Source organism: Chanodichthys erythropterus, chromosome 22, assembly GCF_024489055.1.
Source record: "Chanodichthys erythropterus isolate Z2021 chromosome 22, ASM2448905v1, whole genome shotgun sequence".
Classification (NCBI taxonomy): Eukaryota; Metazoa; Chordata; class Actinopteri; order Cypriniformes; family Xenocyprididae; genus Chanodichthys; species Chanodichthys erythropterus.
Window position 1 is genome coordinate 30,567,423 of NC_090242.1, and position 20,502 is coordinate 30,587,924.

The 20,502-nt window shown below is 38.7% G+C and overlaps 1 protein-coding gene across 1 annotated transcript; it reads right to left on the reverse strand.

The window, feature by feature from the left end:
* Nucleotides 1-682: 682 nt before the first annotated feature.
* aldh3a2b (aldehyde dehydrogenase 3 family, member A2b) lies at nt 683-20,000 on the reverse strand. Its single transcript, XM_067375308.1, has 11 exons — nt 19,862-20,000; nt 16,336-16,498; nt 16,010-16,241; nt 12,273-12,358; nt 10,622-10,830; nt 9,804-9,921; nt 7,683-7,824; nt 7,174-7,340; nt 6,988-7,087; nt 6,603-6,844; nt 683-1,738 (listed from the first exon to the last, which is right to left on the reverse strand). The coding sequence occupies exons 2-11, from the start codon at nt 16,495-16,497 to the stop codon at nt 1,721-1,723; spliced, it is 1,476 nt and encodes a 491-aa protein (XP_067231409.1). The 5' UTR covers nt 16,498; nt 19,862-20,000; the 3' UTR covers nt 683-1,720.
* Nucleotides 20,001-20,502: the final 502 nt, after the last annotated feature.

Below are 20,502 nucleotides of genomic sequence, written 5' to 3' on the forward strand. Positions count from 1 at the left end.
AAAACATGCATCTCAACAATGATACGTATTCATTTATCATGTGCTTTTGATTTACTACAGTATATCCATATTTTAAAACCCCCCAAACCCCCTTATAGAGGTTTATTTACATTGCATCATAAGTACTGATTCTTGTCTTCCTAGAGTGTGTAAATGTAGAAGCTTTTAGACAGTTTCATCGAAACAGGTTTGATGCTGCAGAACCAGTTTTACTTCCTCGTTCCACAAAGGAATATTCAGGTTGACCTTAGACTCCTTGTACAGGCCATATCAGCAGTAAAAAGAACAGAGCGGGTTCAGTTTGTCTGCGTTAAACTCCAAGTTAATGCCTCGTGGGTCTTACTGTTTGAAGCAGCATTTCAAAGACACTTTCTGCTCAGCTATTGTGACTCTTGTACAACCCTTCTATTCTGTGATGAGTGACTGAAAAGGGCTTTTGTTTGCATTTAAAAATGATTCATTTTAGTTAATGTGTCAGTGTGTCGATTTAATTGGTGTCAACAAGAAGAAGGAGTACATGTGAGCTTTTGTGTGTTTGTGTAGGAAGGCAACAAAGAGCCAGATAAAGAAAAGAATAATAAAACGCAGACAGAAGCAATAACAAACATGACACACATTCTTCCACCTGTTACACAGTCAGTGAGATGCCAGAAGCTACACAAGTAACCAGAAAACCCACATGCAGCTGTGTAAAAACAAGTTTATTGTTGCATTAAAAATTATTTCTGTGTCATAAAAGTCTCTCAAAATCTATGGCATTACTAAGACACAATTGTTAGGACTAAAAATGCTTTGATCCTTCACATACAGAACATACAAATTTTAGCATATATTATTAAAGTGAAATGGTTGCCAGGTATATTGTAGAAATGTTATTATAGGAACACATTACATACAGTACATGGTGTAGTTGTTCTGCTTTCTTAAAGAAATAGTTCACCAAAATCACCCTCTCGCTGAGGCAAAACCCATATGGCAGTCCCCATTCACTTGCATCGTGTGAAAAAAGAGCAGCGTAACTATTATTCAAAATGTATTCCTTTGTGTTTCAAAGAAAAAGGAAAGACAAACTGGTTCGGGACATCATGTGAGGGAGTAAATGATGACCGAATTTTCATTTTTGAGTAAACTATCCATTTTAAAATGAAACATTCAGGATAACTATGTATTATATCAATACAATAATACAAAATATTATTAGAATTATCATAATATATTCTTCATATGGAACAATTCTTCATAAACAAATCTGACGGAACCATATAACTGCGGCACAAACCACTTGTTAAGGGTTCACAACATTCACATTTAGATCTGAAATGTGCATTTCTTCAAAATGCTGGACATCTTATTGGTTGTGTATTAATATTTTGCGTAAGAAAACAAAATCATTAAATCTATTCTTAATTTCCTTCATTAAAAAACATCCCACACATGGACAAAATGGCAAAGGTTTGCATAAAGAGTGTATTCTAAAATAAACACTGATTAAAGTGCTTCAGTTATCATAATAATTAGTATTAAAACTGCAAGTTAGTTTAAATGCAGCATTGTCATAATGAATTATAAAATGCAGCCTTGTCATAATGATAGAAATGAATCATGACCATGATAATAAAATGAAGGCAAAGGAGGGAAGCAGCACTTCAGTAGGAGTTAGTCCACCATCTGACCCAGGTCTTCTGGGTGGAGGTAAGATTTCTTCATATCATTCACATTCTTAGTCAGTATAGTTTCTCTGTAAGAAAAAAAGAGAGAGAGAGAGAAAAAAAAAAGAGTTCATAAGGAAAAAGTTCATAAGGGACTTCAACCAAAAACTGAGCTTTAGCTCTAAAATGTGATTGGGTTTCTGCTTTACGTATATAAATATAAATAAATAAAAGTATATATACAAGTTTAATATTATAAAACAAAATTATATGTATGATAACATAGTAAAATATTTTTTAAATCATAATTTAAATCATAATTTTAATCATGTTTATATATATATATATATATATATATATATATATATATATATATATACACACACACACCCACACACCATCTATAGTGGTAGGTGTTACGGGTGGCTGGTAGAGAGATGAGGCAGATACGGATTTCCACGATAATAGAGACTTTACTTCAAACAATGGCAATGAACAACAGACAGACACCTTAACAAAACAGAGAACGGACGAGGAGTGCAGGGAGTGAGTGCATTATATAGGAGTGCTAACAATAGAGTCCAGGTGCAGGTGATCTGTGATGATGAGGAGCTGACGAGGGAAGTGAGTGCAGGTGTGGAGAACAGGAGGAACATGGGAATTGAAGTCCAGGGAAACAAGGGTTCTGTGACATTACCCCCCTCCCGGTAGGCGCGTCCTCGCGCCGTAGATGTAACAACCGGGAGGGGGGCGGGCGCCCTGGAGACCTCAAGCTGGTGCAGGGGGAGGAGCAAACTGGAGTGGAGGTCTCCAGGGCAGGTTCAAAAGCCATGGCAGGTCAGGGGCTGAAGGCAGCCATGGCGGGTCAGGGGCTGAAGGCATCCATGGCGGGTCAGGGGCTGAAGGCATCCATGGCGGGTCAGGGGCTGAAGGCAGCCATGGCGGGTCAGGGGCTGAAGGCAGCCATGGCGGGTCAGGGGCTGAAGGCAGCCATGGCGGGTCAGGTGCAGCGGGCAGCCATGGCGGGTCAGGTGCAGCGGGCAGACATGCAGCAGGCATACATGGCGGGTCAGGTGCAGCGGGCAGCCATGGCGGGTCAGGAGCCGAAGCCTTCGAGGCGTTGAGCCCAGGCGTCGCTGAAGGACTGGCGGGTGATGGCGGAACCGAAGGCTCCGCCGACCGAAGCGCAGCCGGGGCTCCAGAAGGCCGCAGTGAAAGCAGAAGGACAGCCAACAAAACGAACACCGGGGGGAGTGAGGAGGCCAACTGAATCCGAGGGACGGAGTGACGGAGCGGAGACGGAGGAGTGAAGTCCAGAGGGGAGGGCAGGCTGATGAATGACCAAGGTGTGAGTGGAGGCAGGATGGAGACTGGTGAAGCTGGAGGACTGATGGGCAACGGTGGAGCAGAGGGAGGTTGGAGCCGGGGTGAAGGTAATCGCCCAGAGGTCCGAGGTGGAGATCTGGGCGAGGGGGCTTGAGGTGGAGGTGCAGTATAGACATGACTTGGAGGAGGCGGGAGAGGGAGGCAGGGAGGGAAAACAGTCTTTGGGCTGGAGAGTTCAATCACAGAGACCATACTAGGAGCGGCAGGCTCGGCGGCGGCGGCTGGAGCGGCAGGCTCGGCGGCGGCGGCTGGAGCGGCAGGCTCGGCGGCGGCGGCTGGAGCGGCAGGCTCGGCGGCGGCGGCTGGAGCTGAGGGCTCGGCGGCGGCGGCTGGAGCTGAGGGCTCGGCGGCGGCGGCTGGAGCTGAGGGCTCGGCGGCGTCGGAGACTGGAGAACTTTGCTCGGCGGCGGAGACTGGAGAACTTTGCTCGGCGGCGGAGACTGGAGAACTTTGCTCGGCGGCGGAGACTGGAGAACTTTGCTCGGCGGCGGAGACTGGAGAACTTTGCTCGGCGGCGGAGACTGGAGAACTTTTGCTCGGCGGCGGAGACTGGAGAACTTTGCTCGGCGGCGGAGACTGGAGAACTTTGCTCGGCGGCGGAGACTGGAGAACTTTGCTCGGCGGCGGAGACTGGAGAACTTTGCTCGGCGGCGGAGACTGGAGAACTTTGCTCGGCGGCGGAGACTGGAGAACTTTGCTCGGCGGCGGAGACTGGAGAACTTTGCTCGGCGGCGGAGACTGGAGAACTTTGCTCGGCGGCGGAGACTGGAGAACTTTGCTCGGCGGCGGAGACTGGAGAACTCGGCTCGGAGGAGACTGGAGAACTCGGCTCGGAGGAGACTGGAGAACTCGGCTCGGAGGAGACTGGAGAACTCGGCTCGGAGGAGACTGGAGAACTCGGCTCGGAGGAGACTGGAGAACTTGGCTCGGAGGAGACTGGGGTTGAGGGCCATTTCATCCCCTCAAATACAATTAAAATCCCCACAGGCACTGGAGCTGGCTCTGTGGGGACTGGAGCTGGCTCTGGAGATACTGGAGCTGGCTCTGGAGATACTGGAGCGGGCTCTGGAGATACTGGAGCGGGCTCTGGAGACACTGGAGCGGGCTCTGGAGACACTGGAGCGGGCTCTGGAGACACTGGAGCGGGCTCTGGAGATACTGGAGCGGGCTCTGGAGATACTGGAGCGGGCTCTGGAGATACTGGAGCGGGCTCTGGAGATACTGGAGCGGGCTCTGGAGATACTGGAGCGGGCTCTGGAGACATTGGGGCCGCTTTCTTCCTCCTCCTCCGCTTACTGGGCCCAGTAGCGGAATATGGGTCCAGCCTGGGGCAGGCAGGGAGTTCGCTGGAGCGGTATGCGGAGGAAGCCGGAGGTTGACTGACTGGCCCGGCCAACCGTGTTTCTGGATGGACCGGACGACAACACTGATCCTGAACCTCTTCTACTAAGAAATTGGAGCCATTCAACCACAAAATTAAATTGATAGTGTCGCTTAAGGAGAAACAAAAAACAGGTTCATCAAAACGGATAGTGTCGTCATCCAATCCATCCAAAAACAAGGAGATCAACTGAGCGTCGGGCCAGTTAGACAAGTAAGCAAGCTCAACGAACTCCTCCACATACCTCTCCAGCGAACGTCCTACCTGCAGGAGCCCGATAATGCGTTCGCTGGCTGTTAGGAGAGTGAGAGGCGCTGGAGGAGCAGGAGCCAGGGAGCTGGTGGAAGTCTCCATTTTTTTTTTCGTGGAAAATCCGGTCGGTTTAGGTCCGTTCTTCTGTTACGGGTGGCTGGTAGAGAGATGAGGCAGATACGGATTTCCACGATAATAGAGACTTTACTTCAAACAATGGCAATGAACAACAGACAGACACCTTAACAAAACAGAGAACGGACGAGGAGTGCAGGGAGTGAGTGCATTATATAGGAGTGCTAACAATAGAGTCCAGGTGCAGGTGATCTGTGATGATGAGGAGCTGACGAGGGAAGTGAGTGCAGGTGTGGAGAACAGGAGGAACATGGGAATTGAAGTCCAGGGAAACAAGGGTTCTGTGACAGTAGGATGTTAATAAATTATTAATAAACTATTACTTGGAGGAGGAATTGTTTATTTTGATAATTATTAATAACACATTTTATTCATTGAACATTGGTGTCGTCAATCAGACTGGTATAGTCTGGTACAAAGACTTAAATTTAACCAACTATGATAACTTTGTTAGATGGTAAATCAATACAAAACATGGTTTTGGTGAGCGCTTTGTAATATGTATTCACATTAGATTTTAAAGCAACACAATTCGTTTGCAATAAGACAAACCAGATTCAAATTGCCCCGCAAATTCGTAAAGCAAAGAAAAATCATTTCTAGCTGATTAACATTATGAAAACTGGTAAAACCTTTAAGAACTTCAAAAGATAAAACAGCGAAATTCCTAATATTACTTCCAATATTTCCAAATTATGTTCATTTTTCATAGAGCGGGCCAATATTGTGACGATTATTTAAAATCAATCGAGAGAAGCAGATATCGTTATCGTGATAAAATACGATTAATCGTGCAGCCCTAATTTAATTTGACTTGACTTGACATTTGATATTCAACAGTATCCTTGACATTTATTCAACAGTGCTTTTGATCTGCCTGCATTGACACTATTCTTTAAAAGGAAAAATTATATACCAATTATCAATGTAAAGCTGCTTTGACACAATCTACATTGTAAAAAGCGCTATATAAATGAAGGTGACTTGACTTGACTATAGTCGTTTTAGAAAAAAAGTTTTATTATTTATTATTTACAGTCAAACCAAAAATTATTCAGACATTTTTGATTTTTTTTTACTAGCGGGTGCAGGACACTATAGTTCATTTATGTAAGTGAGGATAGCAAAATAAAGTAAAACTGTGACGTATTATACCCAAAAAGACAGTGGACTACCAGTAAAATTGATACAAATTTGGAACCAAAAATTATTCAAACACTTTGACCTGACCATGTTTGCTTAAGTGTTATCTAACATAATTAAGATTATTTTTTTCTTACACAGTTTAACTCTGAGATCTTGTCATATTGTATTACATTTTTTTGAAACTATAAAGTTTAATAAGTTAATAAACTGTATTAATGAATGAAATGTTCAAGGTGTCTGAATAAATTTTGGTTTGACTGTATGTATAAATAATGTTTATAGAATAATATATGTAAACAATCTATGCTAGTATGTCAATAAACATTATCACTTGGTGGAAGAAATGCTTATTTTTATTATTAGTAATAAATTCTATTCAATCATACTTATTGTTTTATAAAAAAGTTTTAAATATTATCAATATATTTGATATGTATAATAATATCTATATAATATATAATACAGTACATTAAATTTTACAAAAACATGTATATATATATATAAACAAAAATGATAAATTATGCTTTTATTAATTTACATATAAATACTTATTATAAAAACAAATCCATAAAATTATAAATAATATTATATGACTAAAATTAAAATCTATGATGAAAGTTTTAAAAATCTCATTTCACATGATGGTCTGTTACCTGTACAATCACTGCAACAAGGACCACCAGCAGACCCAGCAGCAGCGCCATGCGGCCCAGACTGCCAAAGTCGACGTGTTTGAGGATGAAAAAGCGTGCCCAGCCCAGCTTATCTGCTGTATGTGGTGGATAACGCATATTATTCATCCCTTCCATCTTCAGCTGTTTGATTAGACAGCCACGCAAATGGCTCAAGTGATCAAAGCCGTGCTTGCCATGATAGCGGCCCATCCCACTATTACCTGCAGGGGGAGGCGAAGAGCTGAGCTATAGTACAGTCCACACATCATAACATGACATGCATGCTTCTGCATATTCTTTCACAAATATCTTTGATTCGGCAAAAAAAAGAAAAGAAAAGAAGTTTAATTAAAAAAGAACTCACCAACTCCACCAAAAGGCAAAGAGCTTACTGAGAAGTGCATCAAACAGTCATTGGCCAACACTCCACCACTAGAGGTCTCCGCAATCATATGCTTGATCAGCTGTAATGAAAAGACAGATCTGTTCAAAATTAATTTAAGCAAAACATCATTTTTCTTTGTATCATGAATTAATTATCAGATTAAACCTTGCTGTCTGAAGAGAAGATATACAAGGCAAGGGGTTTCTCTCTCTGGTTGATGAATTTGATGGCTTCATCTGCACTGCTCACTGTCAGGACGGGCAACAGAGGCCCGAAGATCTCCTCCTGCATCACTTTGGCATCCGGCTTCACGTCCCTTAAAACTGTTGGAGCTGTGAAGAGATGCATGTTGAATATCCACCGTATTCTGCAACATGGAAGTGAGCAAATTTCTTTGAATGTGCGAGACTGATTCATTAGCCGCTGCAGGTAAATAAATAGAAGAATCACAAAGTGCAGTAAACGTAAATACTAGCAAATACTAGTTTGCAATATTAGCAGCATACCGGACAGGCTAAAATAAACGGAAGTGGATGACAAAGGAAGCCATTAAAAATAAAGTGGATAACGAAGAGTTATGAATGTGTGTACACTGTGATAACAATAAATCGTGTCATTATCTTCTGAAAATGCTTGTTGTGACTTATAGCATTAGCGGTGCAGCTGAAGTATACCAATGTAGCACTCCGACTCGTCATTTTCACCCCCCACAGCAATGGTGCTGCCTTCCAACAATGCCATCAGCCTCGTGAAGTGGCGTTGATTGATGATGCGCCCATAATCCATACATTTTTGGGGGTCTTCGGAATAGAAATCCTGATCATCGCAAATGAAAGTATGCATTTTATATTTTATTTGACATTTTATATTTGTAGAATGTTAAATAGTGAAGTCTAAATAAAAATATGAAGCAAATCAATGAATTTAGTTCATTATTCTATTCTGGTAGTGTTTCCCCCCCCCCTAACATAATACATGTTTATATACTAGTAATCCATACCTCAAACTTTCCATTATTAGCCTTCTGAATCAATAAAATTCATGGTAACACTTTACAATAATATTCTATATTTTAATGATAGTTTATACATAAGGTGTCATGAATTAACTTTGAACAATCATTTATTTATCTTAATAAAATACTTTTTACCATATATAATGTTAATTTAAAAATATGCTATAGAGTACCGCAGGGATGACGTGTTTTTGTAGGCCAACCAGGAAGTGGCGCACGGGTTCCCTCGATCGAAAGCCTATGAATTTTTCCCATAGACTTTTGGAAAATCGCAAAAAATAAGCTCTGTGTTTAACAAAGGGTTATGACACTTACACGTTTTGTCTATCAAAATAACCGTTACAAGTTTACACAACATTTATACATTTTGAAGCCTAAATAAAGTCGTCAGATATAAAAAGCTACCAGTAGGCTATAAACGGACTACAGCACACCATGGCCAGATCAACCAAGCTTCCTCAAAATTTATTTAGAAAACAACTTTATTTAAAAACATCTGAGCTGTGTATGAATACTTATCCACTTTTGATTGAGAAATGCTGTCCAAATGTCCTTTTTGTCATGATGACGTCTAAAGTCCCCGGCAAAGGAAGTAGTCCCTTTTAGCAACTTGTTAACAACCGCCGTTTTTAAGACACAATAAAGGTTTAAAAAATCTCAAGCGGGTTATAACTGGTGTGTTTTATGTCATAGATCAAAATGTAAAAATATTTAGAGGCTTTGTTAACCACAGACCTTATTTCAGGTGATTTAGCGAAAACCCATTGACTTTAGGGCGATGGAACTAGAAGTCCTAAAATGCTAACTCGCTTCCGGGTTTTGCATACAAAAACACGTCATTCCTGAGGTACTGTATTGTTAGTTAATGTTAGTTCAAAATGCATTTACATTTGCAACTTGAAATGATAAAATCTATCAATATTAAAGGAACACTCCACTTTTTTTGAAAATAGGCTAATTTTCCAACTCCCCTAGAGTTAACAGTTGAGTTTTACCGTTTTCGAATCCATTCAGCCGATCTCCGGTTCTGGCGGTACCACTTTTATCATAGCTTAGCATAGTTCATTGAATCTGATTAGACCGTTAGCATTGCGCTTAAAAATGACCAAAGAGTTTTGATATTTTTCCTATTTACAACTTGACTCTTCTGTAGTTAAATCGTGTACTAAGACCGACGGAAAATGAAAATTTGTGATTTTCTAGGCTGATATGGCTAGGAACTATACTCTCTTTCCGGCGTAATAATCAAGGAACTTTGCTGCCGTATCATGGCTGCAGCAGTGCAATGATATTACGCAGCGTCTCTCACAAACGTCTCCATGGTTGCAAGGCACATTCCCTGTGCAAGCAGGGGCTCACGGGCGCTGCGTAATATCATTGCACTGCTGCAGCCATGGAACGGCAGCAAAGTTCCTTGATTATTACGCTAGAATGAGAGTATAGTTCCTAGCCATATAGGCCTAGAAAATCACAACTTTTCATTTTCCGTCGGTCTTAGTACACGATTTAACTACAGAAGAGTCAAGTTTTAAATAGGAAAAATATCAAAACTATTTGGTCATTTTTAAGCGCGATGCTAACGGTCTAATCAGATTCAATGAACTATGCTAAGCTATGCTAAAAGTGGTACCGCCAGAACCGGAGATCGGCTGCATGGATTCGAAAACGGTAAAACTCAACTGTTTAACTCTAGGGGAGTTGGAAAATGAGCCTATTTTCAAAAAAAGTGGAGTGTTCCTTTAACATTATACAAACTATCATTCACAAATAACCGACTTACTTTAATGTTCTTCTTGATCTCTTCAATCACTCTGTCTTGCATGCTGGGGTCACACAGTATGTAGTCCGGAGCAATGCAGGTCTGACCACAGTTTGAGTACTTTCCCCATGCAATACGCCTGTAATGTCACAGAGAACATGTATTCAGAATCATTTCACAGATTCATTGTGTGCAAACAAAAGTGCATTAGTGCGTGCCCACTTTTGCGCTGGTTTCCGAAGTATTTTTTCCATTCATTTCTCCCATAGGGATTTCAAAAAAGTCTTTGTTAAAACACTATTAGCCATGAACCAAGCCAATCAGCTATGAGGTGAATCATAACATTACAAACTTTAATTTGAAGCAAAAAGTATTTGAAAATCAGACAAAAATACAATAACAATATATGTTATAATACATGTTAAGTTTATTGCAAAATATGCATATATATCCAAATATTTAAGTATTTTGAGAGCATAGGGAGACCGACTTGATTACGTCATTTGCGATGCATCATGGGAGTGGGTGGAGTTAACGAGATCTTTTGGCGTGATTTGCTTGTTTCGATTCTCTGATTGGTGGAATTTTCTGTACAGCATCATGGATAATGTAGTTTGTCAACACAAATTAACCAAGATTATTTTAAAACTAAGTTGAAATAATGTGAGCTAACAGCTTAAAAAGAAGCAAATATTATTGATTAACAACCTTGTAGCTCACAGTAAAACTGTCTTTAAAGGTTTATAAGTTGTTGTTAAAAATCAGTTTCCCTATGGAGAAATTGAATGGAGTTTTACTTCCGGAGCCAGACTGTTGCACTCTATTGTGAACGGACTGACCGGCAGGCGACGGCGAGGTCACAGCTCTTGTCGATGTAGCACGGGCTCTTTCCGCCCAGCTCCAGGGTGGTAGGGGTTAAGTGTTTGGCAGCAGCCTCCATGATGATTTTACCCACTGTGCCGTTTCCAGTGTAGAAGATGTGATCAAACCGCTGCTTGAGCAGCTCCTGGGTCTCTGTCACCCCACCCGTGACAACAGGGTACATCTCCTGAGATCAGCACCATCAATATGAATAAATGATTACACTGTATACAAATTAAAATGCACTGTAAAGTTCAGAATACTCCAAACATTTGAGCTGGTTGGAGCTAAACTCTGCAGGACAGCGACCCTCTAGGGCCGAGTTTGAATACCTCTGATTTAAGTAAACTAACTTATTTTTTTAAGTTAGTAGAACTTAAAATTCTTATGACAAGTGGGGCAGTGCCGAAAGCCATGGAAGCGGAGCAAGGCCAGTGTCTCTAATTAACAATCACGTCACCGGCATCCCTTCGCTCACACAGTTCTCAGCCTCGTCACACTCATCATATTGTTAATTACATACATTTCATTTACAAAAACATCACATTTAGATCTTGGTTAAAGGTGCAGTGTGTACATTTTAACAGGAATCTAGCGGTGAGGTTGCCAACGGCAATCAATAGCAGCTCATCCCTCCCTTTCGTGTGATTTGAGAAGCTACGGTGGCCGTCTGGCCGACACAAGTCAAAGATGTTGTTGTCTGAGAAAGCAGAGAGTACATTAGCCAGTCAAGCAATGAGGTTTCTTCTTACTTCTAACAAAGAACGGTCTCTGCTTCTAATAAACCAGACTACTACTACTACTACTACTACTACTTCTTCATGCGTATTCAACGTAGTGACGATGCAAGCTGCCTCTAAAAACAACAACGATTTAGAAGAACAACAACATAGTGATGAAACGCGCTCTGTAGAGTGTTTGTCCGTTTAGGGTTACTGTAGAAACATGCCGGTGCAAAATGATGACTTGACATGGAGGGGGGACCGCGGTGTATGTAGATATAAATGGCTCATTCTAAGGTAATAAAAACATAACGGTTCATTATGTAAGGTTTAATACACCACTGAAAACATAGTTATGAATATTATATTGCATTTCTGTCAATAGATCCTCCCACATTTTACACATTGCATCTTTAAATGTTAGATAACACATAACACATATCTATCAAAGAGACTGTCATTATATACTTGCATGTATATAATCAAACAACATATAGTATAGTGGTCTTAAAAGTTTTGAAGCCCATCCTCAACCTAACCACAGACTCTGCTCTTCATCACAATGGCAACCCTACAAAACTAACATAACAGAACCCCCTGTAAATCCCAAAATAACACAACATTAAACTCTAATTTATGTCTCCATATGTTAATTTTGTGCAAAACACAGAAATGCTCTGATGCAAAGCTGGGAATTAGAAATCTGCTGCAACTCAATCATATTAAGTTCAGCTTACTACAATCAAATGTTGAGTTCATGCAACTTTTTTCTATTAAGTACAATGAACATTCAATATTTCACTGTTCGGTTTTACACTGTGTATAGTTAGGGTTACCCAAACTATTAATCCTTTTTATTTAGTTTATTTATAAACAAATTTGTGACACATGACACAAGAAATCTTACTTTGTCCAAGTACAATGGTAAGAGATCCTCCATTACTTTGGAAGTGTGAGAGCTGACTTCAGATGGCTTGATCACAGCTGCATTACCTGCCAAACAACATAGTATTCATTGTAATATGAAAATATTCTTATCAATTATCTTAAATATTGGCAAGCATTTTATATCTCCACATTTAAAGTTACTAGTAACACCCACTGATCTATATATGTTATAACATTTATTTAGATCAGTGGTAACACACTAGTTCTGTAATAATGGTGTAACTTTTAACACAGCAGTAAACACTTTAAATGTATCTCTAATTTCTCTATGTTTGCAAACCTGACCTTTTACTTTGTAAAGGTTGACAACATTCTATACGACAGATAACAGAAAGAGGGATAAAAGTGCAAACTATCTGTAATGATAGTGAGCATTTTCAAAAAACTTGCAAATAAAATGCATATTTTAATACATGCCTTCTTCTTAAAATGGGGCAATGACCAAGTGAATAAATTAATGAAAGAATAAATTAAATAGTTTTAAAATCTAAAGTATTCCTGTTTTTTTTGTTTTTTTTCCTGACATTGTTGATAGTGACTAAGTGAAAAGGAACAGTATTGTACTTTGGTCTGTTAACACAGGGCAGTGTCGCACAAGTAGGACAAAGTGCAGTGTAACACGGTAATCCTTAAATGTTACTAAAATGTTTTTTCCTGTCATCACTACACTATAAAAACTAATATAAAAATTGTTCAGACAAATGCATCATATACTGTATAATCTTTTAAAGCTGTACAGTCACATACACTGGGGTTCAAATGACTCACACATCTGGTATTAAAAATCTAAATTAAACCTGGAAATAAACAGAACACATGACATTTTAAAAAAGCTAGGATGTAAATAATTAAGAAATATTAAAAATTCTTGATTATGTTTAGATCACTAATAAATAAGCTAATTTAATTAATGTTGATGAATAACACAGTCATCGGCAAATTTTGTGGAGTTCATGCAGCTAGTGTTGCTATTATTAAAGGGGCTATATGTAGAATTTAGAAATCCTTGTTATTATTGGTGGCCATTAAGTATACTCACAGCTAAGTTCTTTTCCATTCTTCGCTTAGAAGTAAAAATAAGTTGGAAATCATTTTAATGAACGTCCCGACGCCCAATGCTTCTGAGAGTGATGTTTAGATGAATATGTGCTGTGCGCTTTCCTCAAAATAAACACACAACAAAAATTACAGCGGTGAGAAAACAAAAACACCCAAAAATGAAAATTCTGTCATCAATAACTCACGCTCATGTTGTTTCAAACCCGTAAGACTTTCGTTCATCTTCCGAAGACAAATGAAGATCTTTTTAATGAAATCTGAGAGATTTCTGTCCCTCCATTGACAGCTTACGCAAATATCACATGCTTTGTTTGCGGGGAAAAAAAAAACATAATTTACCATTTTATTTACAATATATTATCTGATATCTGATTAATCTCTTTATTTGTGTTTCGAAGATGAACAAACGTCTTACGGGTCTGGAACAACATGAGGGTGAGTAAATGATGACAGAATTTTTATTTTTGGGTGAACTATCCCTTTAAGAAAGCATCTGGGGCCTCATTTATAACCCCCTTGCGTACGCACAAAACATGCCCTGAAAGAGGCGTACGCCACTTTCTACGCAAAAAATGAGATTTATAAAAACAAACTTGATGGGAAAATTTACGCACCTGCACGCAAACTCTGACCCATACTTACGAACGTTTTTACTAGATTGAGGAAAGTAATGAATTTGATTTTCCTTTTTGATATAGGACACATTTACATTAATATTCCACTTTCATCAATGGCGATAAGCACTGAAATTACATAAAGTCATACCGCAGAAGTTAAAAATGATATGAATTATTCTTGTGACACGCTGTTTTCATGACAGCGAGGAGTGCTAGGCACACAATAACTCCTCTTTAAACTAAACTACAGATATCATGTTATGACAAAATATTTTTAGCGAGAACGATGATCAGTGATGCATGCTTACTTCGATATTATGGCAGACACTGCTGAATTCGGTTCATTGTCCAGTTTGAATAGGTCCAATGACAATAGCTTACTGTACAACCGCAGCTGCACGGAGGTGTTGATGTCGTGTGAAGGCATTTTCAAACAATTATGAAAAATACCCTGTATTTGAAGGATTCAGCTTAAAGAAAACGGTAAGATTTGCACATTTCCTTTTTAAAATACACTGTCAATGACTGAGTCAGACAAAGTATTTAAACCTCAATAAATAAGTAGGCCTATGTTTCCACTAAAAATAGCCTATAAACATCCTAAAAGATATGTTCACCTTATCAGCAAAACTGCATAAATTTGATTTGAATTTATGCAATTAAAATACTATTTACCCAGTGAAAATGAATGAATCAACTCTATTCTAAAACTTTAGCCTAAGTATTTATACAATTTTGTTTTTTATGGATATTTTGACATATTTATTCTAAAACATAACAAGGATATTGGATGATTTTAGCAATGTAATGTGTATGGCACAAATGGCATGTATAGTTCGTATCTAATATTTTCCAATGTCTTGTACCTTTGACGTGTTAACCACGTGGATGGGCATATGCATGGAAATGATATGCAGATGAGGTTATGCATAGTAAAACTAGGCATTGTAAGCTCCATATATGGTGATTTCTGGGAGGAGACAGGGTGGAGATGCACATACGCACAATCTTCTGTTGACTGAGATTTATAAAGGGATTTTTGCGCAGGTTCTTTTATGCGTATGCAGAATCTAGCTTTTGTGCGTACGTACACTTTTAGGATGAAATCTATCGGTTATGTCATGTTGACAGGTTAAGTATTTAAAATTACACTGTTATGATTTTGATACTATACATTATATAGATCTGGCTATTGAGACTATTGTTTGAATTAATCCCTTTTCTCTGAACGACGCATGGACATTACAGTACAGAATGGCTCTTTCGGCATTATCCTGAACATTGTATAAGCATTCATTTCATGTGTCATTGAACGGAAGAGAGGCTCTGTGTGACAACCTAAAAAGTCGGGAAGGGTTTGTTTTTTAAGTTTTATTACAAGCTGTTCACGCATTGCCAATAAGAGAGTTATTAAATTCTTACATATATAGCACCTTTAAAGCAAAATAGCTGTTATGCTGATAATATAATTTGTAATAAAAAATGCATTCAATTAGAAAAAAGCCAAACAAGAGGTCTCAAGGCAGTTTCACACGGCAAGTGTGAGCAGCGCATTTTTTTTTTCGGTGTGCATGTTAACTAATGAGTGCATTCACACCGAGAGAGAGCAGGAGCGGCAGTGAAGCAGGGGTTTATGCGCCGCTGACGCTCAATTAAAGTGAAAGCACACTTTTGATTAACAAAATAAATATGATTTCACACCAAAAGTGCTCAAAATGCACAGAATAAGCATGTCTAGTATTTTTTAACAAGAATTGGAGTATGACAGAAAAGAAAATTAAGAATCAAAAATATTTATAGAAGATTCACCCATTTAAACTTTTAATTATTCAGTTTGGGTGAAAGTATGGTGTATTATAAAAACTAAAACGGCTGTCAGACTTTAAGGCCACACAAGGCCTCTGGATATACGCCACTTACAATTCATTGATAATAGGCTACATAAAAAACAGTTAAGCTCTAGTCATAATATTTTGCAGTTTTTAAATGAATCGATTCAGATTCAATAGACCTCGATTACCTGCTGCTATAGCTCCTACGAGGGGCCCGATGGTGACTGCCCAGGGATAGTTCCAGGCCCCAATGACCAGCACTACTCCCAGGGGCTCAGGCTGGATGTAGACCTGGTCTGAGATGGTCATCATGCTCTTGCTCACGGGTCGAGGAGCTGCCCATTCTTTCAGATTTCTCACAGCCAGGTTAATCTCACTCTCCAGACCCAGAGTCTCATACAAAGGAGTTCCAAACTCACTCTGTCACCAGATATATAAAGCACAAACCATTTGCAATATGCCAAAGCAAACAGGGTTTAGAATGGAACAATACACAGGTGAATATGAAACCAACCCTTTTGAGATCCTTTTTGAGGCCCTCTGCGATTTCCTTCTGTCGTTCTTTGACAAAACGCAGCAGGTTTTTTAGCTGGGTAATGCGGTACTCCAGTGCTTTGCTCCGGCCGGTGAGGAAGGCCTTCCTGGCACGCTCCACTGCTTTCTGCTCTCGAGACATACTGTGAAAGGGGAAGTCATTCATTTCACTCTGGTTATACTTCTGTCACATTTAGGTAAACTTCATCCAGTGATCTCATATATCATAAGTGAGAGCCAAGTATAACATCTGTAATGGATTGGCATCTGAGCCCTTGAAAAGTTAATGATGGAACAAACAAATCTTTCCAAAACTGTTGCATAATATCAGAAATCAGATGACAGCTCATGACCAAAAACTTTTCTTGCTAAAGACATTACGACATGGCCGTCTCTGCACTTTAAAAATGTTTTCAAAATAAGCCCATAACATCTATTGTATTATATTCTATCGATTTTTAACTTTAACATTTCTATTTCATTTTATGAGTTTTCAGAGTTTCAGAGAAGTTCGATTCAAAGTGGTTGAAAAAGTGTAATGAGCTTCTCAGTGCAGTTTGTAACTTTGACACCATTTTGATTAAATAATTATATATAATAAATAATCTAAATGAAACATACTACTAAATTAATAACAATATTATTAATAATACTATACTACTAAAATAATAATAATAATGAGGTCTGAAAACGCGTTGGCGCGTTTTGTAGGATTTTTTTCACATTGCAGCAAAACAGACTTAAATTACTCCGATATTTCTTGTCATAGAGACATAAGTAATATATCAATTGAAACTATAGAATGTCTTCTTTTATTTGTGTACACTCAGAGTAAAAACACAATGTTGTGCTTTTTGTAAAATAAAGAAAACTAACATGATGCGTGATCTCTCCTCTCCCTCTGAACGAAGTCCAATCTGATAGTTCTCAGAAAATGAACTGTAACTTATGAATACTAATGACAAGAAAAATGACACTGCGTCCCAAATGGCACACTATACACTATGCACTTATACACTATGTACTTGTGCACTATGCACTCATCCATGTAGTGCGTGAATTGTATAAGGTTATTTTGTAATTTAACAACGGAGTCCGATCCTCCCTTCCCCTCCAATACGTAATTAAAGCTGTGACAGTTGAGTGCACGAAGTGTCCAACATTCCACACTTCGTTTTTTCCGTTAATTTAGTGCATCATCCGGGTATTTAAAGTCTACTTTTTCTTTTTGGAATTTTCAATGTGAACACAGTACTCGCACTATTTATACTTAAAAACATCATAGAATAGTGCATAAGTACGCGAATTGGGACACACCTATTATGTCTAAAGACACGTTGAAATGTCAGGTTTTAAATCGTGCAACTCAAATTGAAAACAAACATTCTGTGTTTATGAAATCTGTATGAAAAGAGAGCCATGTCAGAAGTCTGTAGTTGCGTACCAAATGGCACATTATACACTATGAACTTATACACTATGTACTTGTGCACTATGCACTCATCCATGTAGTGTGTGAATTGTATAAGGTTATTTTGTAATTTAACAACGGAGTCCGATCCTCCCTTCCCCTCCAATACGTAATTAAAGCTGCGACAGTTGAGTGCACGAAGTGTCCAACATTCCACACTTAGTTTTTTCCGTTAATTTAGTGCATCATCCGGGTATTTAAAGTGTACTTTTTCTTTTTGGAATTTTCTGTGTGAACGCACTACTCACACTATTTATACTTAAAAACGTCATAGAATAGTGCACAAGTATGCGAATTGGGACGCACCTCGAGATTCAGCTCATTACCCGCTAATGCGGCCACGCCCACAGAGCCAGTGCTATTCAGACGCAAATTCAGAGGCAATACATGCATTCATCGTCTCAATTGTGTATTTATTGTCTTGAAAAGTGTTTATTTGGATGGTAAAGCCATGGTTAGCGATCTCTAGAAGACATGCCGTTAGTTCCTAGTTCCTTTTCTTCTTTATATGAATTTGTGGCCTAAAGGTGCACAGAGCGCCCTCCGGCTGCAAATATGAATTAAAAACACCATTCCTGAAATGTCCTCTTCTTCTTTAGAATAATTTGTGGACTAAATGTGCACAGAGAGCGCCCTCCGGCTGCAAGTATGAATTAAAAACACAGTATCCAGCACTCATAGTGATGACAATAAATATTACTTCTAAGTATAGAAATTTGACATAAATATATAAGAATCCATCAATATTTCTCCAAATGTGCATGCTTTTAAGCTAAAAGCCTATACGAAATGCCATAGAGGTAACATAATTGTTCAGACACTTTGCATCACAGAAATACATTATATTTTAAAGAATATAATAGAATACCATTATTTTAATTTGTAATAATATTTCACAGTATTGCTGTTTATGATGAGCTGAGACATGATTACAGAGGGTTTTTTTTCACAGCCTACCTGGCTGAAAGGCCTCATTAATGTGCAAGTCATTTCAGGTCATTATTATGTGATTCTTTTGTCTTCTCAGGTGTAAATGGCCCATTATTATGCAGATTCATGTCTCCTCGCATACTGTGTTTCTTGACAAAAAGTGTCTTACAAAATTTAAATCTCTCTATTGTTTTATATGAAACAGTAGTCAGCATCATTTTTACATAATTCTTAAGCAAAAACTCTAGTCTACAACCCCCCTAGTCATGTGAACACAGATTTAATATACTTTTTTTTGGCCTTATTTCAGTGACTTAAGTTTTTTTTGTTTTTTCAATAACCACTCATAACCATTATTCCTTCAAAAACACAAACATGTACATACATGTTCCTCACATATTATTGTAGCCTAGTTTGTGCTGAATACAGTGTAATGACACTTTTTCCATTTATATGTTTATGAACAACTGAAAAAAGCACAAATGTCAGAGCATGTCAAAACTTCTCCAAGCCCCGAAATCAGCCTCAGACTCCAGAGGGTTAACAACAATGACTAGGCTATTACTAGTTCAGTAGTATAGTTACTTGAAATACATACTATTGCAGTATGTAATACATAAATACCAGTAATGAATAGCTTATAGTTTCTAATTATTATGTAATCAAATGAATAAATAACTACTATTATCATAAAAATTGATAGCAGTTAACTGTAGTCACGTGACAGCGTTGATTAGTCTGGCAGAATGCACCGTAGAAGTTATGCAACACATATAGCGTACTATGAGACTGTCATTCTAATGCGTGCATGTATGGACACTATGATATAATGTATTTATTAGCTTTCATACGGTAAGTGTTTCATATAACTCCCTCCTGAGTCCTGAATAAGATGTCTATATGTGCCTAATGTCTCACTGCCTTACGCAGTTGCAATTACAAGTTTATAACAGGCTGGAATCACAGGAAAAGAAATGGGACAAAAACAGTTCAGTTTCCTTTTACTGTATGCACGACATCCCTGCGCGTTTGGAGCCTAATAAAATAAATCGATTAATAAGCTTTCGAGAACGACAACGAAAAGCCTTATGGTTAAGTACATTACCTTGGGATATTTCACAGTGCGTCCACGCCTTTCGCTGTATATATATTGTGTGAGGATCAAATGAAGCCTCGAGATCAGATAGCTCAGTCGAGCTGAACGATGGTAAACATTAAACACTGCTGTTCCGTTAACAGTAGAAACGCAAGCGGAGGGGGCGGAGTCGCGACAGCGGGCGTGGCCAGCCCGGAGGCGGTGTATTTAGGTACAATAAACACAGAGACAAAAGGATATTAGAGCATGCTGCGTTGCATTTGGGTTATTGCGTCAGATATGATATTTTCAGAATCATGTTTTTCCTCTGCCTTTACTCTTTTAATGCTAAAGTAGTGAGATCATGTCATGTATTTTACTTCTCTGATAATCTAATGAAACAAAATTGAAAAAAAAAATGAAACAAACAAAAAATATTTTAAAACGTGCTCTATTTATTCTTGGGCAGTTATACAAAAAGGAAAGTCAAATTTTGTTAGGTAAATATTACACAGAAACAGAAAATGGCCAATTAATTTATTTATTTAATAAAGTGAATCAGTTAATGACAGAAAAACGACACTATGTTCTCTCCCACTTGTCACAAATGTGACAGTGCATGTTTATTTGTCCTGTGAGCATTTATATGAGCAATCTTATATTATTTAAAT

Excerpts from the sequence above, each read along its gene's own strand:
- aldh3a2b (XM_067375308.1), bottom strand. The coding sequence starts at position 16,497 with ATGTCTCGAGAGCAGAAAGCAGTGGAGCGTGCCAGGAAGGCCTTCCTC. Across the intron at positions 16,242-16,335 it reads TCAAAAAGGATCTCAAAAGG|AGTGAGTTTGGAACTCCTTT; the intron begins GTTGGTTTCATA and ends ATCTGGTGACAG. Across the intron at positions 7,341-7,682 it reads CGAGTCGGAGTGCTACATTG|CTCCAACAGTTTTAAGGGAC; the intron begins GTATACTTCAGC and ends ATCTCTTCACAG.